Source organism: Echiichthys vipera (genome assembly GCF_963691815.1).
Source record: "Echiichthys vipera genome assembly, chromosome: 17".
Classification (NCBI taxonomy): domain Eukaryota; kingdom Metazoa; phylum Chordata; class Actinopteri; order Perciformes; family Trachinidae; genus Echiichthys; species Echiichthys vipera.
In genome coordinates, this window is record NC_139842.1 from 883,448 (window position 1) to 903,568 (window position 20,121).

At 46.6% G+C, this 20,121-nt stretch overlaps 1 protein-coding gene across 3 annotated transcripts; it reads right to left on the bottom strand.

Annotated features, from left to right (window-relative positions):
- Nucleotides 1–1,042: 1,042 nt before the first annotated feature.
- mvp (major vault protein) lies at nt 1,043–19,943 on the bottom strand. Of its 3 annotated transcripts, none has more exons than XM_083931102.1 (18): nt 19,811–19,943; nt 14,093–14,298; nt 13,039–13,234; nt 12,178–12,301; nt 11,950–12,081; nt 11,683–11,777; nt 10,567–10,803; nt 10,363–10,488; nt 6,509–6,730; nt 5,606–5,841; nt 5,323–5,520; nt 5,065–5,209; nt 4,737–4,948; nt 3,504–3,620; nt 2,984–3,110; nt 2,666–2,854; nt 2,311–2,474; nt 1,043–2,004 (listed from the first exon to the last, which is right to left on the bottom strand). In XM_083931102.1, the coding sequence occupies exons 2-17, from the start codon at nt 14,290–14,292 to the stop codon at nt 2,355–2,357; spliced, it is 2,676 nt and encodes an 891-aa protein (XP_083787228.1). In that variant the 5' UTR covers nt 14,293–14,298; nt 19,811–19,943; the 3' UTR covers nt 1,043–2,004; nt 2,311–2,354. The 3 variants fall into 3 exon arrangements, with proteins under 3 accessions (XP_083787228.1, XP_083787227.1, XP_083787226.1); XM_083931101.1 differs by having other exon boundaries at nt 1,043–2,067; XM_083931100.1 differs by having other exon boundaries at nt 1,043–2,474.
- Nucleotides 19,944–20,121: the final 178 nt, after the last annotated feature.

Consider the following 20,121-nt stretch of genomic DNA (forward strand, 5'->3'; position numbering starts at 1 on the left):
TAAAACTGACATTTATCAGAAGTCCCTGACCTGAGGTGAGTCTTTGTTTAACCCTAAAGACAATTATATATTATTATATTTATATTAAAACTGACATTTATCAGAAGTCCCTGACCTGAGGAGAGTGAGTGTTTAACTCTAGAGACAATTATATATTATTATATTTATATTAAAACTGACATTTATTTAAAGTTATGTCAACGTCTGAAGAGGGCTTGAGATATAGTCTTTATTTTGAGATATTTAGTCATTAAAGTCATTATTTTGAGAAACTAAGTCATTATTTTGAGATATAAAGTCATCATTTTTACATACTGTGTCATTAAAGTCATTTTTGGAGAGATATTAACACATTATTTTAACATATTTAGTCATTAAAGTCATTATTTTGAGATATTAAGTCATTATTTTAACATATTTAGTCAATAAAGTCATTATTTTGAGATGTAAAGTCATTTTAACATAATTAGTCATAATTTTGAGATATAAAGTCATTATTTTGAGATATTAAGTCATTTATTTAAAATATGACATAGTAAATAAATATCCAGGCAGACTGAATATGAACGAAGCTGATATTTCTGTAAAAACATTTAGAATATCGACAGTTTAATTATATCAGCACCAAACGTCGCCTACGTCACAAATGTGCCGTGTTTCACATAACGGAAGTGTTTTTCTTATTTTGAACAATGAAATCTGTATTTTATTTCTGCATTTGCTGAAGAGAAAACACGACACGACGAGTCTGCGTTATAAAAATATTAATATTAATATGTTCACTTTACTCCAGAAGAAAAAAGCCAGTATATGTTGATATTAATGAGCGTCAGTTATTGTGAGGTGAAAATATCGAGTGTGTGTGTTTGTGTGTGCGTGCGTGTCTGCCTGCATGTGTGCGTGTCTGTGTGTGTGTGTCTGGTGTCTGTGTGCCTGTGTGTGTGTGTGTGTGTGTATGTGTATGTGTGTGTGTCTCTCTGCGTGTGAGTGTGCGTGTGATCACGTGTGTGTGTGTGTAAGAATAGTGTCACACACACAGACGTCGGTGCAGAGAGAAACTTTATTGTTGTAAACAGCAGCAGGTTTGTTTCTTTGGCGTCACATTAAAGCGCTGACTCAGCAAAAGTCTCCTTCATATAAACGTCTTCACGCTGCGTTTGTGTTTAAACGTAAACCTCAGAGGCCCCGCCCCCTTTCTGCTGCACGCCCCCACATCAGTGCAGTGCAAACGTCTGCAGGATTTTAGAGATGCACTCATGAGAGCACAGTAAAAATCTGCACCGGGTCACAACAGCTCACTGACACAGACAGAAACGACCACGAAAGAGACTGAAAACCACTGAAAACTGATGCAAAACGACTACGAAAGGGATGCAAACAGACAAAAACATACTCATACGGACTACAAATGACCAAAAGTCACTGCAAAGAGACAGGAAATCATTAAAAAAAGATGTAAAACAAAGAAACAAATACACGTAATTACTACAAATGACCCCAAACAACCACAAAAAGATGCAAAACGACTACGAAACGAATGCAAACAAACAAAAACATACATTTAATTACTACAAATGACCAAAAATCACTACAAAGAGACAGGAAATGATTCAAAATAGATGCAAAACAAACAAAAAAATACATATAATGACTGAAAATGACCCCAAGTCACTACAAAGAGACAGGAAATTATTAAAAAAAATGATGCAAACTAACAAAAAAATACACACATTGACTGAAAATGACCCCAAACAACCACAAAATGACCAAAAACCACCAGATGGAACCGTTAAAAGAGTAAAAACAGACGTAAACAACAGCTAAATGAGCCGCGGAGCTGCAGAATGATGAGAACAGAGGCCTGACGGGGCGGGGCGTGATGAGGTGCGTGGCGTGGCGTGACGGGGCGTGACGGGGCGTGACGGGGTGTGACGGGGTGGGCTGGTCCTGGTCCTGGTCCTGGTCCTGGAGCCTCTCAGCACGGTTAATAAAGCGAAGCAGCGACTTTAAATGAAAAAGGCACATTTGATGTTTTACAGAAAGACAGGAAGCTGCTCCTCTTCCTCTCTACGGAGAAACAGGAGAGAAGAAGAAGAAAGGCTGGAAGTGGAAAGAGGAATTTATTTCCATGTTTTTTTGTTTATGTTTGATTTATTCTATTTTTCTTTTATAAATATTCCAATTTTTTTCTTCCTTTTTTATTTTAGTTTTCCAATTATTCTATTTTTCTTTTCATTATATTTCAAATTATTCTTTTATTTATTCCTCTTCATGTTCCCATTTCTTTAACCGTTCTTCCTGTTTACACACTCGTTCTTCTTCGGTGGTGCTCCCTGCTGCAGCAGCTGCGTCGCTCACTGGTTCTGACCCGGCAGCGCCCCCAGGAGGCCGTTGGCGGTGGTGAAGAGGTTGATGGGCGACGCTCCGTCTGTGATGAGGGTCGACTTCAGCCCCAGAGCCTGCAGCATCTTCACCTGGAGGAGCAGACGGACACACGGACACGCGTTCAGCACAGACGGACACACGGGCGGACACACGTTCAGCACAGACACACGGACACGCGTTCAGCACAGACAGACACACGGACACGCGTTCAGCACAGACGGACACACGTTCAGCACAGACAGACGGACACATGGAAGCGCGTTCAGCACAGACGCCGTACCTGCAGCTCGGGCCCGGCCCTCGCCATCTCCTTGAGCGTGTCGCTGCCCAGACTCTCCACCAGCTGCGTGAAGCGCTCGCTCTCGATGTGGGCCAGGCTCTTCTGCTTCTCCACCTCCAGACCGTCCATCTGCTTCTTGTAGTTCAGCTCCAGCTCACGGGCCTTCGCCAGCCGCTGGAGCTCCGCCTCCTGCACACACACACACACACACACACACACACACACACACACACACACACACACACACACACGTTTGTAAGCGTTCCTTTCAGTGACTTTTATGTTGAAAAGGCGGTGAAACAGGAAGTCGGGACGTACGGCCTCGATCCTCTGAGCTTCAGCCTTCAGTTTGGCCTCGTTGACCGCCGCCTCGCCCTGAATGCGAGCCGCCTCCGCCCGAGACTGAGCCTCGGCTTTGGCAGCTCCTGTGCTCTCCACCGCGGCGCTGAAACACACACACACACACACACGTGAACACGCCGCACAGGAAGTACTCGGATGTGCCGTCCGTCGGTGGTCGGTTGATTTATCATCTCTTAACACTTCTTCAGACCCCACGGACGCCCTGACCAAGAGACCGCGTCTACACCAAACACATGCGTCCACACGTTGGAAACAGGAAGTGGCGCTTGGTCCCGGCCGTCCAGACGAGTTCAAAGTCTAAATTTACACCAAAATGTCCGGTTGTTGAGTGTTCGATTGCCAGAATCAATATTCCAGCAGTGGACTCAAGACTCAAAATGTTTGTTCGTCTCGCAACCTAATGTCTCGGTGAACCCAGAACCCTGTGGTTGCGTCTACCGGTTCTCCCCCAGTCGACCCAGAACCCCGTGGGTACCTGAGTGCCTCCAGCTCCAGCAGCTCCTTCCTGGCTCTCTCGGCCTGGGCCTGGTCGGTGATCCGCTGCCTCTCCAGCTTCCCTCGGGCCTCCTGCTCCAGACGCTCCGCCTCGTGTCTGCACACACAGATGAATAGAACAGTGTCCTGGTTTCAGTTACAGTCAGAAATCCTTAATCGCTTTAAATGAATCATTTTACGCTTCTGAACAACTTCCAGACCTGTCAGATTTGCACCTCATTAGCTAGTCAACAATACAAGCTTAGCGTTAGCCTGTAGTTCCATTTAGCTTATAGTTAGCCTCTTGTTCCTCTCAGGACCTGGAACTAAGGTGACCTAGAGGCTCCTAGCTTGGAGCGAGTCTCTAGGTCCACATAGCATACAATTAGCTTTCTCCATAGTTTAAAATTAACTCCTGTTATCTTAGAGATAGCTTACAGTTAGCTTGTTTTTCCCATTAGCTTAGAGTTAGCTTTTGTTCTCTTTAAGCCCCAGGTCCCTTTATTTTAGTCTCCAAGTCCACTTAGCTTAGCACATGCTTCTAGGTCCTGTTAGCTTAGTTTGTAGTCCCCTTATTTTAGCGTTAGCTTCTGATTGCTGAGTCAGCTAAACCCAGGGTTGGTGACTAGCTTGCTAGCTAACAACATGTAAATCAGACAGTTTCCTCCTGCGTCCGTCAGAGTTCTCATGGTCTAACGTGAGGCAGAGATCATGTGTTTCAGAGGAGGACGGGACCCCGGCACCATAAAGAGGCAGAACCTGATCCTCTCTCTGGACCAGGTTCTGATCCTCTCTCTGGACCAGGTTCTGATCCTCTCTCTGGACCAGGTTCTGATCTCTCTCTGGACCAGGTTCTGATCTGTCTCTGGACCAGGTTCTGATCCTCTCTCTGGACCAGGTTCTGATCTCTCTCTGGACCAGGTTCTGATCCTCTCTCTGGACCAGGTTCTGATCTCTCTCTGGACCAGGTTCTGATCCTCTCTCTGGACCAGGTTCTGATCTCTCTCTGAACCAGGTTCTGATCCTCTCTCTGGACCAGGTTCTGATCTCTCTCTGGACCAGGTTCTGATCTCTCTCTCTGGACCAGGTTCTGATCTCTCTCTGGATCAGGTTCTGATCTCTCTCTGGACCAGGTTCTGATCTCTCTCTGGACCAGGTTCTGATCCTCTCTGGACCAGGTTCTGATCTCTCTCTCTGGAGTTCTGAAGGAGCAGCAGCGTGAGTGTTATCGAACCGTGCGGCCGCCTCCTGGGAGTTGGTGGTGATCTCGATGGCCAGCTGGACGCTCTTCTGCAGGGCGTCCCGGGTCCTCTGGTCCACGGGCTCCACGGACTGGATGTCCACGCTGCTGATCATCAGGTTGTTCTGGTTGAAGCGGAGGCTGGGACGAACCGCCAGCTTCTCATCGAAGCCGAACACCGCCGAGCAGATGATCCGGTTCGAGTTCTGCAGGCGAGAGAGATCTTAGAGCGACCGCGAGTGTTTTCAAGTCGCTTTATTTTGTACTTTACGTTCACAGCTTCAGATACTTTGACTGCTCACAGAGGAAGTGAAGTACGAACCTTGTGGAAGTCGTCGAACTGCACGGAGGCGACGGCTCCTCTGACCCGGGAGGCGATGGCTTTGCACGAGTCCCCGACGAAGTCCGGGACTGAGAACAGAGCGGCTGCGTCTGCGGGGCTCGCCGGAGACTTCACATCGAAGTGCCTGAGAGGAACCGACACAGTTTTTACTCTTTAATCAAAACACAACAGCGTATTCGTGCCGCCGTCCTGTAAACGGCGCCCTCGTAAAGGGTTCTCTGCGTGTGCGTCGGTCACCAGTTGTAGGAGAGCTGCAGCTGCAGCCGCGCGTGGTCCGCCGTCTCGATGGTGATGACGTCGGTGAAGAAGTCCGGCCCCAGCAGGAGGCAGATGGCTTTGATGACGTTGGCCCTCTTGGGTTTGTCCCCGGACAGCGACAGCACGGTGAACTGCTCGTCGGGTCCCAACATCACCATCTCCGGTCCGAACACCACCCTGAAGACGAGAGCCCAAAGAAAACCCGCGTCAGCTCATCGGGTCGGACCACATCCCTCCACAGGACGGGGCGCCGGAGTCTCACCTGGCCTTCTTCTCCCTGTAGTCGTACACCTGCAGGGCAGCGTTGTGGGGGACCCTGTAGGAGACCACCCTGGTCTTGTCCCTCGGGCCGCCCCCTCCGGTTCTGGTCCGGTCGGAGCGGTCGGCCACCGGGTCCAGAGGGGAGGCCAGCAGAGCCTCCACGTTGGGAGGAAGCTCCTTCTGCCACAGCTCCTCGTCCTGAGTCAGCATGTAGGTGTGACCGATCACCGCACGCACCTGAGAGGAGGCGAGACACAGGACAGACCCGGTTCTGATCCAGACTGGTACTGAAGATTTACACCTCAGCGTCTCCCCTCAGGTCATCACACCATCTACAGCTGATTTACTGCTCATCAGACCTCAGTGGGACTCATTTGGCTTCCACGTTCAGTCATTATGCATCTGTTTTAAGCCATTTTGGGTCCATGTTCAGTCATTTTGGGTCCTTTAAAGCCATTTGGCGTCCATGTTGAGTCATTTTGCGTCCATGTTTAGTCATTTTGCGTCCATGTTCAGTCATTTTGCGTCCATTAAAGCCATTTGGCGTCCATGTTTAGTCATTTTGCGTCCATGTTGAGTCATTTTGCGTCCATGTTTAGTCATTTTGCGTCCATGTTGAGTCATTTTGCGTCCCTATTCATCCATTTTGTGTCCCTGTTCAGCCATTTTGTGTCCCTGTTCAGCCATTTTGTGTCCCTGTTCAGCCATTTTGTGTCCCTGTTCAGCCATTTTGTGTCCATGAAAGTGTTGAGAACCTGATCAGATGGAAGCGTTAGCGTTCATAGACTCGGATCAGTTTAATAAAACCTCTTAAGTTGAAAATACTTGAAGCTCTGAGTGTCTGAACTTTTCTCTTTTCTCTTTCTGCAGCTCAAACTTTAATCTCCATGACGACGGGCGCTACCTTTCCCGTTTTGATGTCCCTGACGTAGATGCCCTCGTTCTCGTCCAGGGGGATGGCCTGTCGCTTCAGCACGACCTCCACCGCGGCGGGGGGGACGTACTCGATGGGACCCCGCAGCATCCAGCGGTCTCCGGGGCGACGGAGGACGCCGCTCCTCCGGGAGCGCTTCGCCCTCTCCTGCCTCAGCTCCTCCTCCTCCTCCTCTTCCTCGTCCTCGTCGTGCTGGCAGAGAGAACGGGGGAGAGAGAGGTGGAGGAGGGAGAGAAGGGTTAACGTGGCGATGCACTGGAGCGGTGGAGGAGGGGGAGGAGAGGGAGGAGGGGGAGGAGAGGGCACCGGAGGGGGAGGAGAGGGGCGCTGGGGGACGAACCCAAAGACAGTTTGAGAAAGGTGGAGGGAAGATGAAGGGAGAGCGGGGTTGGGTTCAAAGGAAAGGAGGAAGAGAAGAAGAAGAAGAAAGGCGGGGTTTAAAGGGTTAGTCAGGACGGGAAGATGACGCAGCGAGGAAGCAAACACCTGAACGCACCGCAGAGTTTAAACGACCAGATCGACCTGAGAACATGCACCTGAACGCACCGCAGAGTTTAAACGACCAGATCGACCTGAGAACATGCACCTGAACGCACCGCAGAGTTTAAACGACCAGATCGACCTGAGAACATGCACCTGAACGCACCGCAGAGTTTAAACGACCAGATCGACCTGAGAACATGCACCTGAACGCACCGCAGAGTTTAAACGACCAGATCGACCTGAGAACATGCACCTGAACGCACCGCAGAGTTTAAACGACCAGATCGACCTGAGAACATGCACCTGAACGCACCGCAGAGTTTAAACGACCAGATCGACCTGAGAACATGCACCTGAACGCACCGCAGAGTTTAAACGACCAGATCGACCTGAGAACATGCACCTGAACGCACCGCAGAGTTTAAACGACCAGATCGACCTGAGAACATGCACCTGAACGCACCGCAGAGTTTAAACGACCAGATCGACCTGAGAACATGCACCTGAACGCACCGCAGAGTTTAAACGACCAGATCGACCTGAGAACATGCACCTGAACGCACCGCAGAGTTTAAACGACCAGATCGACCTGAGAACATGCACCTGAACGCATCGCAGAGTTTAAACGACCAGATCGACCTGAGAACATGCACCTGAACGCACTTCAAAGAATAAGGCGTGCTCACTCTGCACCTGAACACACCACAGGAAATAAGCCTCCACTCCAGCAGGTGGAGGTCGTCTGTGGTCGTCACACCAGTCATGAGGCGTGGGTAAAGACAGACGCACCTGCTGACCCCTGAACACACCAATCATGAGGCGTGGGTAAAGACAGACGCACCTGCTGACCCCTGAACACACCAATCATGAGGCGTGGGCACAGACAGACACACCTGCTGACCCCTGAACACACCAGTCATGAGGGCGTGAGTAAAGACAGACACACCTGCTGACCCCTGAACACACCAGTCATGAGGCGTGAGTAAAGACAGACACACCTGCTGACCCCTGAACACACCAGTCATGAGGCGTGAGTAAAGACAGACACACCTGCTGACCCCTGAACACACCAGTCATGAGGCGTGAGTAAAGACAGACGCACCTGCTGACCCCTGAACACACCAGTCATGAGGCGTGAGTTAAGACAGACACACCTGCTGACCCCTGAACACACCAGTCATGAGGCGTGGGTAAAGACAGACACACCTGCTGACCCCTGAACACACCAGTCATGAGGCGTGAGTAAAGACACACACCTGCTGACCCCTGAACACACCAGTCATGAGGGCGTGGGTAAAGACAGACACACCTGCTGACCCCTGAACACACCAGTCATGAGGCGTGAGTTAAGACAGACACACCTGCTGACCCCTGAACACACCAGTCATGAGGCGTGAGTAAAGACAGACACACCTGCTGACCCCTGAACACACCAGTCATGAGGCGTGGGTAAAGACAGACACACCTGCTGACCCCTGAACACACCAGTCATGAGGCGTGGGTAAAGACAGACACACCTGCTGACCCCTGAACACACCAGTCATGAGTCGTGGGTAAAGACAGACACACCTGCTGACCCCTGAACACACCAGTCATGAGGGGGGAGTAAAGACAGACACACCTGCTGACCCCTGAACACACCAGTCATGAGGCGTGGGTAAAGACAAACACACCTGCTGACCCCTGAACACACCAGTCATGAGGCGTGAGTAAAGACAGACACACCTGCTGACCCCTGAACGCACCAGTCATGAGGCGTGGGGAAAGACAGACACACCTGCTGACCCCTGAACACACCAGTCATGAGGCGTGAGTAAAGACAGACACACCTGCTGACCCCTGAACACACCAGTCATGAGGCGTGGGTAAAGACAGACACACCTGCTGACCCCTGAACACACCAGTCATGAGGCGTGGGTAAAGACAGACACACCTGCTGACCCCTGAACGCACCAGTCATGAGGGGGGAGTAAAGACAGACACACCTGCTGACCCCTGAACACACCAGTCATGAGGCGTGGGTAAAGACAGACACACCTGCTGACCCCTGAACACACCAGTCAGGAGGCGTGGGTAAAGACAGACACACCTGCTGACCCCTGAACACACCAGTCAGGAGGCGTGAGTAAAGACAGACACACCTGCTGACCCCTGAACGCACCAGTCATGAGGCGTGAGTAAAGACAGACACACCTGCTGACCCCTGAACACACCAGTCAGGAGGCGTGGGTAAAGACAGACACACCTGCTGACCCCTGAACACACCAGTCATGAGGCGTGAGTAAAGACAGACACACCTGCTGACCCCTGAACACACCAGTCATGAGGCGTGGGTAAAGACAGACACACCTCTGTGTGAGCTCCGTGTTTGTTTTAGAAAATCCCTTTTGTGCGACGGACCGGTTGAGCGGACGCCGCCCTCATTCCTCCGCTCTCACACAAACACAGAGAGACGGGAGCGCCAAAGAAAGAGTTTGATTCCCGTCGGTCTGGACTCCTCTGAGTGTTTAACTTTCTCCGCGCTGGAGCTGATCTGCTCTGATCTTTGGGTTCTTCACCAACGCTCTTCTCCCTGATCGCTCCGTTTGGGACGAGCACTCAGAGCGTTTCCCTGCAGTTTAAGGGCGCCCTCCCACTGTGCGTGCGTCACAGGTTAGAGCCCCCTCCCACTGTGCGTCCGTCCCGTGCCCCGTGCTTTAGGGTCCTTGTCCCCCCCTCCAGGCCCGTTTGTACTCACACTACCTGGGCCTCGGAGAATGCTTCTTGCTGCCTATACGTCATCACGCCGTAACACGTCACACGCATTGATGACGTCATGGCGATGCGTGGCTTTGTTTCCAGATCTTTCCGTAGACCTCGGAGTTTTTGTGCGTCTTGTCGACTGTTTTTGAATCTTTTCATCGACCAAATCTGCAGTAAACACTCCACCTCCGCATCACACCAACGTGAACCTTTCACCGCCATTGTTTGAAATGTCCGCGCATGGTCCCTCCTTCTTTTTTCTACGTCCCAACAGGCGCACAGGAAATGACCTCAGAGCCGCCGTAGGCCTCGTGCTCGTACACGTGCGCACGCTCGTGCTCGTACACGTGCAAACGTGCTTTACTAAAGCCCACCTCTCCCAAACGGGCCGTGGACGGCAAGCGTGCCGCTCCTAGACGTGGTACGGTTGCACTCACACTGGTCAAAGGAACCAGACTTTAGCCGTGACACGTGCTGGGGCACGGCACAGAGGCACAGTGGGAGGGGGCACGGGACGGAGTAACAGTGGGAAGGCGCCCTGATACTAAAGTCCTTTAAGTGTATATTGATAGTAGAAGTAGGAGTGTGTGATTTCCCACCTCCTCGGTGTCGTTGAACGCCTCCACAGCGCGCAGCACCAGACCCTCCTCCTCCGACAGCACGTAGACGTCCTGGATGCCGTGTTCGAGGCACTCCCCCGGCTGCAGGAAAAACGAGCGCTCGCCCTGACGCACACAGAGAAGAGAACATGTGATGTCACGTCTGTGGCGTTCGGACGAACCCGTGGAAGTCGTGGTTCTCACCTTCACCACCCGCTTCTGTCCCAGCTGAGGCTTCCCGTCGGGTCCCACCGGGTCCAGGATGACGCAGTACTGCCGGCTGCTCAGCGTGGTCACGTCCACCACGCCCACCACCTCCTCCGACACCGACGGGATGTGAGCCTCGCGGTCGCCCATGGTGACGAGCCACTCCTCCCCCGTACGGCGGTCGCGCCCGCCGGCGTCCTTGAACGGCCGCAGGGCGCGAACATGAAGCGCTTTCTGAGGACGACAGAGGAAACGTGAATAAGTGACGTTCTTCACAATAAAAGCACATCAATGTTGTCCAAACGTCAGTCCTTCACAATAAAAGTCCATCAATGTTGTCCAAACCCTCAGTCCTTCACAATAAAAGCACATCTATGTTGTCCAAACCCTCAGTCCTTCACAATAAAAGCACATCTATGTTGTCCAAACGTCAGTCCTTCACAATAAAAGCACATCAATGTTGTCCAAACGTCAGTCCTTCACAATAAAAATCCATCAATGTTGTCAATACTTTAGTCCTTCACAATAAAAGCCCATCAATGTTGTCCAAAAGTCAGTCCTTCACAATAAAAGCACATCAATGTTGTCCAAACTTCAGTCCTTCACAATAAAAGCACATCAATGTACTCCAAACTTCAGTCCTTCACAATAAAAGTCCATCTATGTTGTCCAAACTTCAGTCCTTCACAATAAAAGCACATCAATGTTGTCCAAACTTCAGTCCTTCACAATAAAAGCACATCAATGTTGTCCAAACGTCAGTCCTTCACAATAAAAGCACATCAATGTTGTCCAAACGTCAGTCCTTCACAATAAAAGCCCATAAATGTTGTCCAAACATCCAGGACCAAACTTCAGTCCTTCACAATAAAAGCCCATGCTTTAACAGCTCCAAAATAAAGCGTAAAGTCTTCATTTCCATTTTAATGTTCATTAAATATGAAATTTACCTGGAGATTCTTAAAAGTGTATAAATTAATTCTACTTCCTCTTTGGTGCAGATCAAACAGGAAAAGACAGGAAACAGCAGCCGACCAGAGATCAAACCGGGGAACGGCGCCCGACTGGAGACGCGGTCACGTCCCCGGCGTCCTGTGACGGACGCAGACTCACCTTGTCGGTCAGGATGAAGGCGTTGGTGATGTCGATGACCTCCTCGTGGGCTCCTGGAAGGTACGCGCCGACCTTACTGACCAGCCACTCCTCCCCTGCAACACAGAGTCACCATGGCAACAAAATGGCTGCTGCACTTTCACGTTTTTACTGAACGTGAATCCGACGTCGGTTAAAGGTCGAGTCCGTAGAATCTTTATTAAAGTCACATTTTTAATAATGATACACACGGGAGGAAAGGTCGTATTATTAAGTAGGGAATCGTACCCGTGACCCTGCGGACGCCGCCCCTGTCCACGCCCTCCTTGCGGGCCCTCAGCCTGATGGCCTGGTTCTCCCGGATCACCGTGGCCTTGATGGTCTCCAGCACGGCCACCTCCTTCCTGGGGATGTAGGTCCCTGAGGGAGACAGGCGTCAGGCTCAGAGCGGCGGCTTCACGCTTTAGACCGTGGACTCGTGGACCAGTGGACTCGTGGCGTGGAGGAAAGACTCACCCGGTCCCTCGAACAGCCACTCGTCCCCGGCGACCCTCTTCTCTCCTCCGTCCTCCTCGAAGTCCAGCAGCGCCTGAAGACGCAGCGCCGTGTCGGGGAACACGATCTGCAGCGCCGTCACGTCCTGCAGCACGAACACACGTCAGAGTTTTTATAACATTAAACATTAGAACAGAGGAAGAGGGACCGAGCACGGAGAAGCCCGGGGCCCCGTCTGGAGCCAGGCCCAGACGGGGCCCCGGGCTCGCCAGCGAGCGCCTGGTGGCCGGGTTTGCCACGGAGCCCGGCCGGGCCCCTCCCCCCTCTCCATCCTGTGGGCCCACCACTCACAGGAGGAACCGCCATGCGTTGAAAGGAGCCAGTTGAGGTGGTTCAGGATCATCTGGTAAGGATGAACCCTGGGCGCCTCCCTAGGGAGGTGTTCCAGGCACGTCCAGCTGGGAGGAGGCCTCGGGGAAGACCCAGGACCAGGTGGAGAGATTAGATCTCCACACTGGCCTGGGAACGCCTCAGGATCCCCCAGTTAGAGCTGGTTAATGTGGCCCGGGAAAGGGAAGTTTGGGGTCCCTGCTGGAGCTGCTGCCCCTGAGACCTGATCCAGGATCAGAGGCTGGAGCTGCTGCCCCCGAGACTTGATCCAGGACCAGAGTCTGGAGCTGCTGCCCCTGAGACCTGATCCAGGATCAGAGGCTGGAGCTGCTGCCCCTGAGACCTGATCCAGGATCAGAGGCTGGAGCTGCTGCCCCCGAGACCTGATCCAGGATCAGAGGCTGGAGCTGCTGCCCCTGAGACCTGATCCAGGATCAGAGGCTGGAGATGAGATATTAATAATAATAGTGGGGGGGGGGGGGGGGGACCCACCTGCTGGACCTCCTCCCCCGGGTACAGGGGGAACGGCTCCTGCGTGAGGCGGATCTCCAGGTCGGCGTGGCGGAGCTTGGCCTGACCTGATTGGTCGAAGAGGACCTGCAGGTCATCGTCACGGGCGACCGGGTTCAGGACCACGCAGTAGTGACGCGGCGGCACCATGATCATCCGGACCGGAGCGAACAGAACCCTGGGACCAGAACCGACGATTAACATTATTAATACAGAGTCATAGATTTATTATTATTATATTTATTATTATTATATTTTTTATTATTATCATTTATTTGTTCATTTAAATATTAAAAACAACATATTCATAAAGTTCATATTAATTATATTATATTTGGATTAAAACACAAAAGTATTTATATTAATAAAATTAGATGTTTATATAAAAACATCATTATTAATCAATTATTTTTTTTACATTAAAATATAAATTATGAATATTACATTTAAACACATTGAATAGAAAAACATTATTTATATTTATTTATTAAACTAATAAAAATATTAAAACATAATTAAATTATCAAATATATAAAAAATATAAAACATTAAATTAATTAATGTATTAACATACATTAATTAATTATCATTATTATAATTATTAATATTGTTATCTTTATTATTATTTATTATTTTGTTATTAATATTCTTATTTTTGTATTATTATTTTTTATTTACTTTTTTTATTTAATTAAAAATCTTTAATAATGTTATAGTTTTAATAATAAATAATCTTCAATTATAATAATAATATTTAATAATAATAATAAAGTATAATAACCTCTCGTTGTCCTGGCGGATGTATAAAGTTATTACCTTTAATAATAATAAAAAATAATATTTAATAATTATAATATTTAATAAACTTTATTAACCTCTCGTTGTCCTGGCGTGTGTATAAAGTAATAACCTTTATAATATTTAATAATAATAATAATCTTTATTAACCTCTCGTTGTCCTGGCGTGTGTATAAAGTTATAACCTTTATAATAATTATAATATTTAATAATAATAATAATAATAAAGTATAATAACCTCTCGTTGTCCTGGCGGATGTAGGTGCGCGGGCCGATCTCCACGCGGGCGATGTTGGTGTTCTGGTCGAGCACGTGGATGAAGTGATGGGGGGGGATACGGATGATGGACGCCTCCACCTGCTGCTGCACCTGCTGCTGCTGCACCTGCTGCAGGTGAGGCTCCAGCTCCGGCCCGCGGACTCCACCTTTCTTAGACATGTTCACCTGCAGACACACAACACATCACTGCAGACACACAACACATCACTGCAGACACACATGTAATATTCACTTTGTGTCTCTTTGTGGTTGTTTTGTGTCTCTTTGTGGCTGTTTTGTGTCTCTTTGTGGTTGTTTTGTGTCTCTTTGTGGTTGTTTTGTGTCTCTTTGTGGTTGTTTTGTGTCTCTTTGTGGTTGTTTTGTGTCTCTTTGTGGTTGTTTTGTGTCTCTTTGTGGTTGTTTTGTGTCTTTGTGGTTGTTTTGTGTCTCTTTGTGGTTGTTTTGTGTCTCTTTGTGGTTGTTTTGTGTCTCTTTGTGGTTGTTTTGTGTCTCTTTGTGGTTGTTTTGTGTCTCTTTGTGGTTGTTTTGTGTCTCTTTGTGGTTGTTTTGTGTCTCTTTGTGGTTGTTTTGTGTCTCTTTGTGGTTGTTTTGTGTCTCTTTGTGGTTGTTTTGTGTCTTTTTGTGGTTGTTTTGTGTCTCTTTGTGGTTGTTTTATGTCTCTTTGTAGTCGCGTTGTGTCTCTTTGTAGTCGTTTTGTGTCTCTCTGTAGTCGTTTTTTGTATCTTTGTGGTTGTTTTGTGTCTCTTTGTAGTTGTTTTGTGTCTCTTTGTAGTTGTTTTGTGTCTCTTTGTGGTTGTTTTGTGTCTCTTTGTGGTGGTTTTGTGTCTCTTTGTGGTTGTTTTGTGTCTTTTGTGGTTGTTTTGTGTCTCTTTGTGGTTGTTTTGTGTCTCTTTGTGGTTGTTTTGTGTCTTTTTGTGGTTGTTTTGTGTCTCTTTGTGGTTGTTTTGTGTCTCTTTGTGGTTGTTTTGTGTCTCTTTGTGGTTGTTTTGTGTCTCTTTGTAGTTTTTTTGTGTCTCTTTGTAGTTGTTTTGTGTCTCTTTGTAGTTTTGTGTCTCTTTGTGGTTGTTTTGTGTCTCTTTGTGGTTGTTTTGTGTCTCTTTGTAGTTGTTTTGTGTCTCTTTGTAGTTGTTTTGTGTCTCTTTGTAGTTGTTTTGTGTCTCTTTGTAGTTGTTTTGTGTCTCTTTGTAGTTGTTTTGTGTCTCTTTGTTTTTGTTTTGTGTCTCTTTGTGGTTGTTTTGTGTCTCTTTGTGGTTGTTTTGCGTCACTTTGTAGTTGTTTTGTGTCTCTTTGTAGTTGTTTTGTGTCTCTGTGGTTGTTTTGTGTCTCTTTGTAGTTGTTTTGTGTCTCTTTGTAGTTGTTTTGTGTCTCTTTGTTTTTGTTTTGTGTCTCTTTGTGGTTGTTTTGTGTCTCTTTGTGGTTGTTTTGCGTCTCTTTGTAGTTGTTTTGTGTCTCTTTGTAGTTGTTTTGTGTCTCTGTGGTTGTTTTGTGTCTCTTTGTAGTTTTGTGTCTCTTTGTGGTTGTTTTGTGTCTCTTTGTGGTTGTTTTGTGTCTCTTTGTAGTTGTTTTGTGTCTCTTTGTAGTTGTTTTGTGTCTCTTTGTGGTTGTTTTGTGTCTCTTTGTAGTTGTTTTGTGTCTCTTTGTGGTTGTTTTGTGCCTCTTTGTAGTTGTTTTGTGTCTCTTTGTGGTTGTTTTGTGTCTCTCTGTAATTGTTTTGTGTCTCTTTGTAGTTGTTTTTTGTCTCTTTGTAGTTGTTTTGTGTCTCTTTGTGGTTGTTTTGTGTCTCTTTGTGGTTGTTTTGTGTCTCTTTGTGGTTGTTTTGTGTCTCTTTGTGGTTGTTTTGTGTCTCTTTGTGGTTGTTTTTCGTCTCTTTGTAGTTGTTTTGTGTCTCTTTGTAGTTGTTTTGTGTCTCTTTGTAGTTGTTTTGTGTCTCTTTGGTTGTTTTGTGTCTCTTTGTTGTTGTTTTGTGTCTCTTTGTAGTTGTTTTGTGTCTCTTTGTGGTTGTTTTGTGCCTCTTTGTAGTTGTTTTGTGTCTCTTTGTAGTTGTTTTGTGTCTCTTTGTGGTTGTTTTGTGTCTCTTTGTGGTTGTTTTGTGTCTCTTTGTGGTTGTTTTGTGTCTCTTTGTGGTTGTTTTGTGTCTCTTTGTGGTTGTTTTGTGTCTCTTTGTGGTTGTTTTGTGTCTCTTTGTAGTTGTTTTGTGTCTCTTTGTAGTTGTTTTGTGTCTCTTTGTAGTTGTTTTGTGTCTCTTTGATTGTTTTGTGTCTCTTTGTTGTTGTTTTGTGTCTCTTTGTAGTTGTTTTGTGTCTCTTTGTGGTTGTTTTGTGCCTCTTTGTAGTTGTTTTGTGTCTCTTTGTAGTTGTTTTGTGTCTCTTTGTGGTTGTTTTGTGCCTCTTTGTAGTTGTTTTGTGTCTCTTTGTGGTTGTTTTGTGTCTCTCTGTAGTTGTTTTGTGTCTCTTTGTAGTTGTTTTGTGTCTCTTTGTGGTTGTTTTGTGTCTCTTTGTGGTTGTTTTGTGTCTCTTTGTAGTTGTTTTGTGTCTCTTTGTAGTTGTTTTGTGTCTCTTTGTTTTTGTTTTGTGTCTCTTTGTGGTTGTTTTGTGTCTCTTTGTGGTTGTTTTGTGTCTCTTTGTAGTTGTTTTGTGTCTCTTTGTAGTTGTTTTGTGTCTCTTTGGTTGTTTTGTGTCTCTTTGTTGTTGTTTTGTGTCTCTTTGTAGTTGTTTTGTGTCTCTTTGTGGTTGTTTTGTGTCTCTCTGTAGTTGTTTTGTGTCTCTTTGTAGTTGTTTTGTGTCTCTTTGTGGTTGTTTTGTGTCTCTTTGTGGTTGTTTTGTGTCTCTTTGTGGTTGTTTTGTGTCTCTTTGTGGTTGTTTTGTTTCTCTTTGTAGTTGTTTTGTGTCTCTTTGTGGTTGTTTTGTGTCTCTTTGTGGTTGTTTTGTGTCTCTTTGTAGTTGTTTTGTGTCTCTTTGTGGTTGTTTTGTGTCTCTTTGTGGTTGTTTTGTTTCTCTTTGTAGTTGTTTTGTGTCTCTTTGTGGTTGTTTTGTGTCTCTTTGTGGTTGTTTTGTGTCTCTTTGTGGTTGTTTTGTGTCTCTTTATAGCTGTTTTGTGTCTCTTTGTGGTTGTTTGTGTCTCTTTGTGGTTGTTTTGTGTCTCTTTGTAGTTGTTTTGTTTCTCTTTGTAGTTGTTTTGTGTCTCTTTGTGGTTCTTTGTGTCTCTTTGTGGTTGTTTTGAGTCTCTTTGTGGTTGTTTTGTGTCTCTTTGTGGTTGTTTTGTGTGTCTTTGTGGTTGTTTTGAGTCTCTTTGTAGTTGTTTTGTGTCTCTTTATAGCTGTTTTGTGTCTCTTTGTGGTTGTTTGTGTCTCTTTGTGGTTGTTTTGTGTCTCTTTGTAGTTGTTTTGTTTCTCTTTGTAGTTGTTTTGTGTCTCTTTGTGGTTGTTTGTGTCTCTTTGTGGTTGTTTTGTGTCTCTTTGTAGTTGTTCTGTGTCTCTTTGTGGTTGTTTTGTGTCTCTTTGTAGTTGTTTTGTGTCTCTTTGTAGCTGTTTTGTGTCTCTTTGTAGCTGTTTTGTGTCTCTTTATAGCTGTTTTGTGTCTCTTTGTGGTTGTTTTGTGTCTCTTTGTGGTTGTTTTGTGTCTCTTTGTGGTTGTTTTGTGTCTCTTTGTAGTTGTTTTTTGTCTCTTTGTAGTTGTTTTGTGTCTCTTTGTGGTTGTTTTGTGTCTCTTTGTAGTTGTTTTGTGTCTCTTTGTAGTTGTTTTGTGTCTCTTTGTAGTTGTTTTGTGTCTCTTTGTGGTTGTTTTGTGTTTCTTTGTGGTTGTTTTGTGTCTCTTTGTAGTTGTTTTTTGTCTCTTTGTAGTTGTTTTGTGTCTCTTTGTGGTTGTTTTGTGTCTCTTTGTAGTTGTTTCGTGTCTCTTTGTGGTTGTTTTGTGTCTCTTTGTGGTTGTTTGTGTCTCTTTGTGGTTGTTTTGTGTCTCTTTGTAGTTGTTCTGTTTCTCTTTGTGGTTGTTTTGTGTCTCTTTGTAGTTGTTTTGTGTCTCTTTGTAGCTGTTTTGTGTCTCTTTGTAGCTGTTTTGTGTCCCTTTATAGCTGTTTTGTGTCTCTTTGTGGTTGTTTTGTGTCTCTTTGTGGTTGTTTTGTGTCTCTTTGTAGTTGTTTTGTGTCTCTTTGTGGTTGTTTTGTGTCTCTTTGTAGTTGTTTTGTGTCTCTTTGTAGTTGTTTTGTGTCTCTTTGTAGTTGTTTTGTGTCTCTTTGTGGTTGTTTTGTGTCTCTTTGTGGTTGTTTTGTGTCTCTTTGTAGTTGTTTTGTGTCTCTTTGTGGTTGTTTTGTGTCTCTTTGTGGTTGTTTTGTGTCTCTTTGTGGTTGTTTTGTGTCTCTTTGTGGTTGTTTTGTGTCTCTTTGTGGTTGTTTTGTGTCTCTTTGTGGTTGTTTTGCGTCTCTTTGTGGTTGTTTTGTGTCTTTGTGGTTGTTTTGTGTCTCTTTGTGGTTGTTTTGTGTCTCTTTGTTTTTGTTTTGTGTCTCTTTGTGGTTGTTTTGTGTCTCTTTGTGGTTGTTTTGTGTCTCTTTGTGGTTGTTTTGTGTCTCTTTGTTTTTGTTTTGTGTCTCTTTGTGGTTGTTTTGTGTCTCTTTGTAGCCCTTCTGTTCATTTTAAACCATGTTGAATAGAAACAGGACGGCTTTTATTCCTTTACTTTGACTCCAAACTGTGTTTTTATTGTGTTTAGATTTAAAGAAAAGCCACAGATTGATTAAATATTATAACCTCTGATCACTTCCATCATATAAAAGAACATTTACAGAACTTTAAAACCCTGAAAACACTCAAACCAAAGTGTTTCCACCTGTGAAGCCTCTGCAGACCTGAACCATCAGAGCCTCAGACCTGAACCCTCAGAGCCTCAGAGCCTCAGACCTGAACCCTCAGAGCCTCAGACCTGAACCCTCAGAGCCTCAGAGCCTCAGACCTGAACCCTCAGAGCCTCAGACCTGAACCCTCAGAGCCTCAGACCTGAACCCTCAGAGCCTCAGAGCCTCAGACCTGAACCCTCAGAGCCTCAGACCTGAACCCTCAGAGCCTCAGGTCTCCTCTGCAGAACAGTCTAATCTGTGCATATGATGAAATATAATCTGCTGTGTTCAAAGTCCTGCAGCACATTTACAGTCACCTGGTTTATCTGCAGACACACTTCCTGCTCACAGACCTGCCCGCCCTGCTGCAGCCTTCACACCCAGCACCAAACCCGCATTACAAACCCCACACATTTAATGTTGCCTTCACTGTTTTACAGCGTTCACGCCCCAAGGAACATTATTTTAACCCTTTTATGAATGAACATGAAGCTGTTTTTAATTCGGCTCATATTAATTAACACCAAACTGCTCCAGAGTCACATTAAGCCTCATTCTGGTGCACAAACCCGCTGCGCCACAGGGGCTGACGCTGACGTCACAGCGGTGAAAAGACGCAGAATCCGGAGACAAAATGTTTTTAAAGTTTAGTTTCCGCAGAATAAAGTTGTGTTTTATGTGTTTGAAGTGCGCCGAATCATAACTAAGCTCCCATTTAACCACAAAACCTGTTTAAATCTGTTTTCTCACGCGTGGATTTTTGTCAAAAAGTGAGTAAATGTTAAAATATGAGATTTTAAAGCGGAGTTCTGACAGCGCCGGAGGAGTGACGCGGTCCCCGGGTCCTTACCTCGTCCCTGTGCGGCTCAGCGGCGGTGTGTGTCGGACTGATCAGCTCCGACTGACGGGGAAGGTTTACGGAGAACAAGGAGAACCAGGAGAACCCGGAAACAGCTGGGGGGCGTGTCTGCCGGGCAGCAGCGGTGACGTCACTTACCGACTGACAGCCGCAGACTACGTCATCAGGAAGTCATTGACGTGGATCCGTAAAAATCACAAAAGTGTTATTATTATTAATTATTATTATCATTGACGTCATTCATGGCGTCAGAGCTCCAGGGTGACGTGGCTGTGACGTGTCGCTTCAGAGGAAACAGCGAC

Excerpts from the sequence above, each read along its gene's own strand:
- mvp (XM_083931102.1), bottom strand. The coding sequence starts at position 14,292 with ATGTCTAAGAAAGGTGGAGTCCGCGGGCCGGAGCTGGAGCCTCACCTG. Across the intron at positions 13,235-14,092 it reads ATCCGCCAGGACAACGAGAG|GGTTCTGTTCGCTCCGGTCC; the intron begins GTTATTATACTT and ends TTCTGGTCCCAG. Across the intron at positions 12,302-13,038 it reads CGGGGGAGGAGGTCCAGCAG|GACGTGACGGCGCTGCAGAT; the intron begins GTGGGTCCCCCC and ends TTCGTGCTGCAG.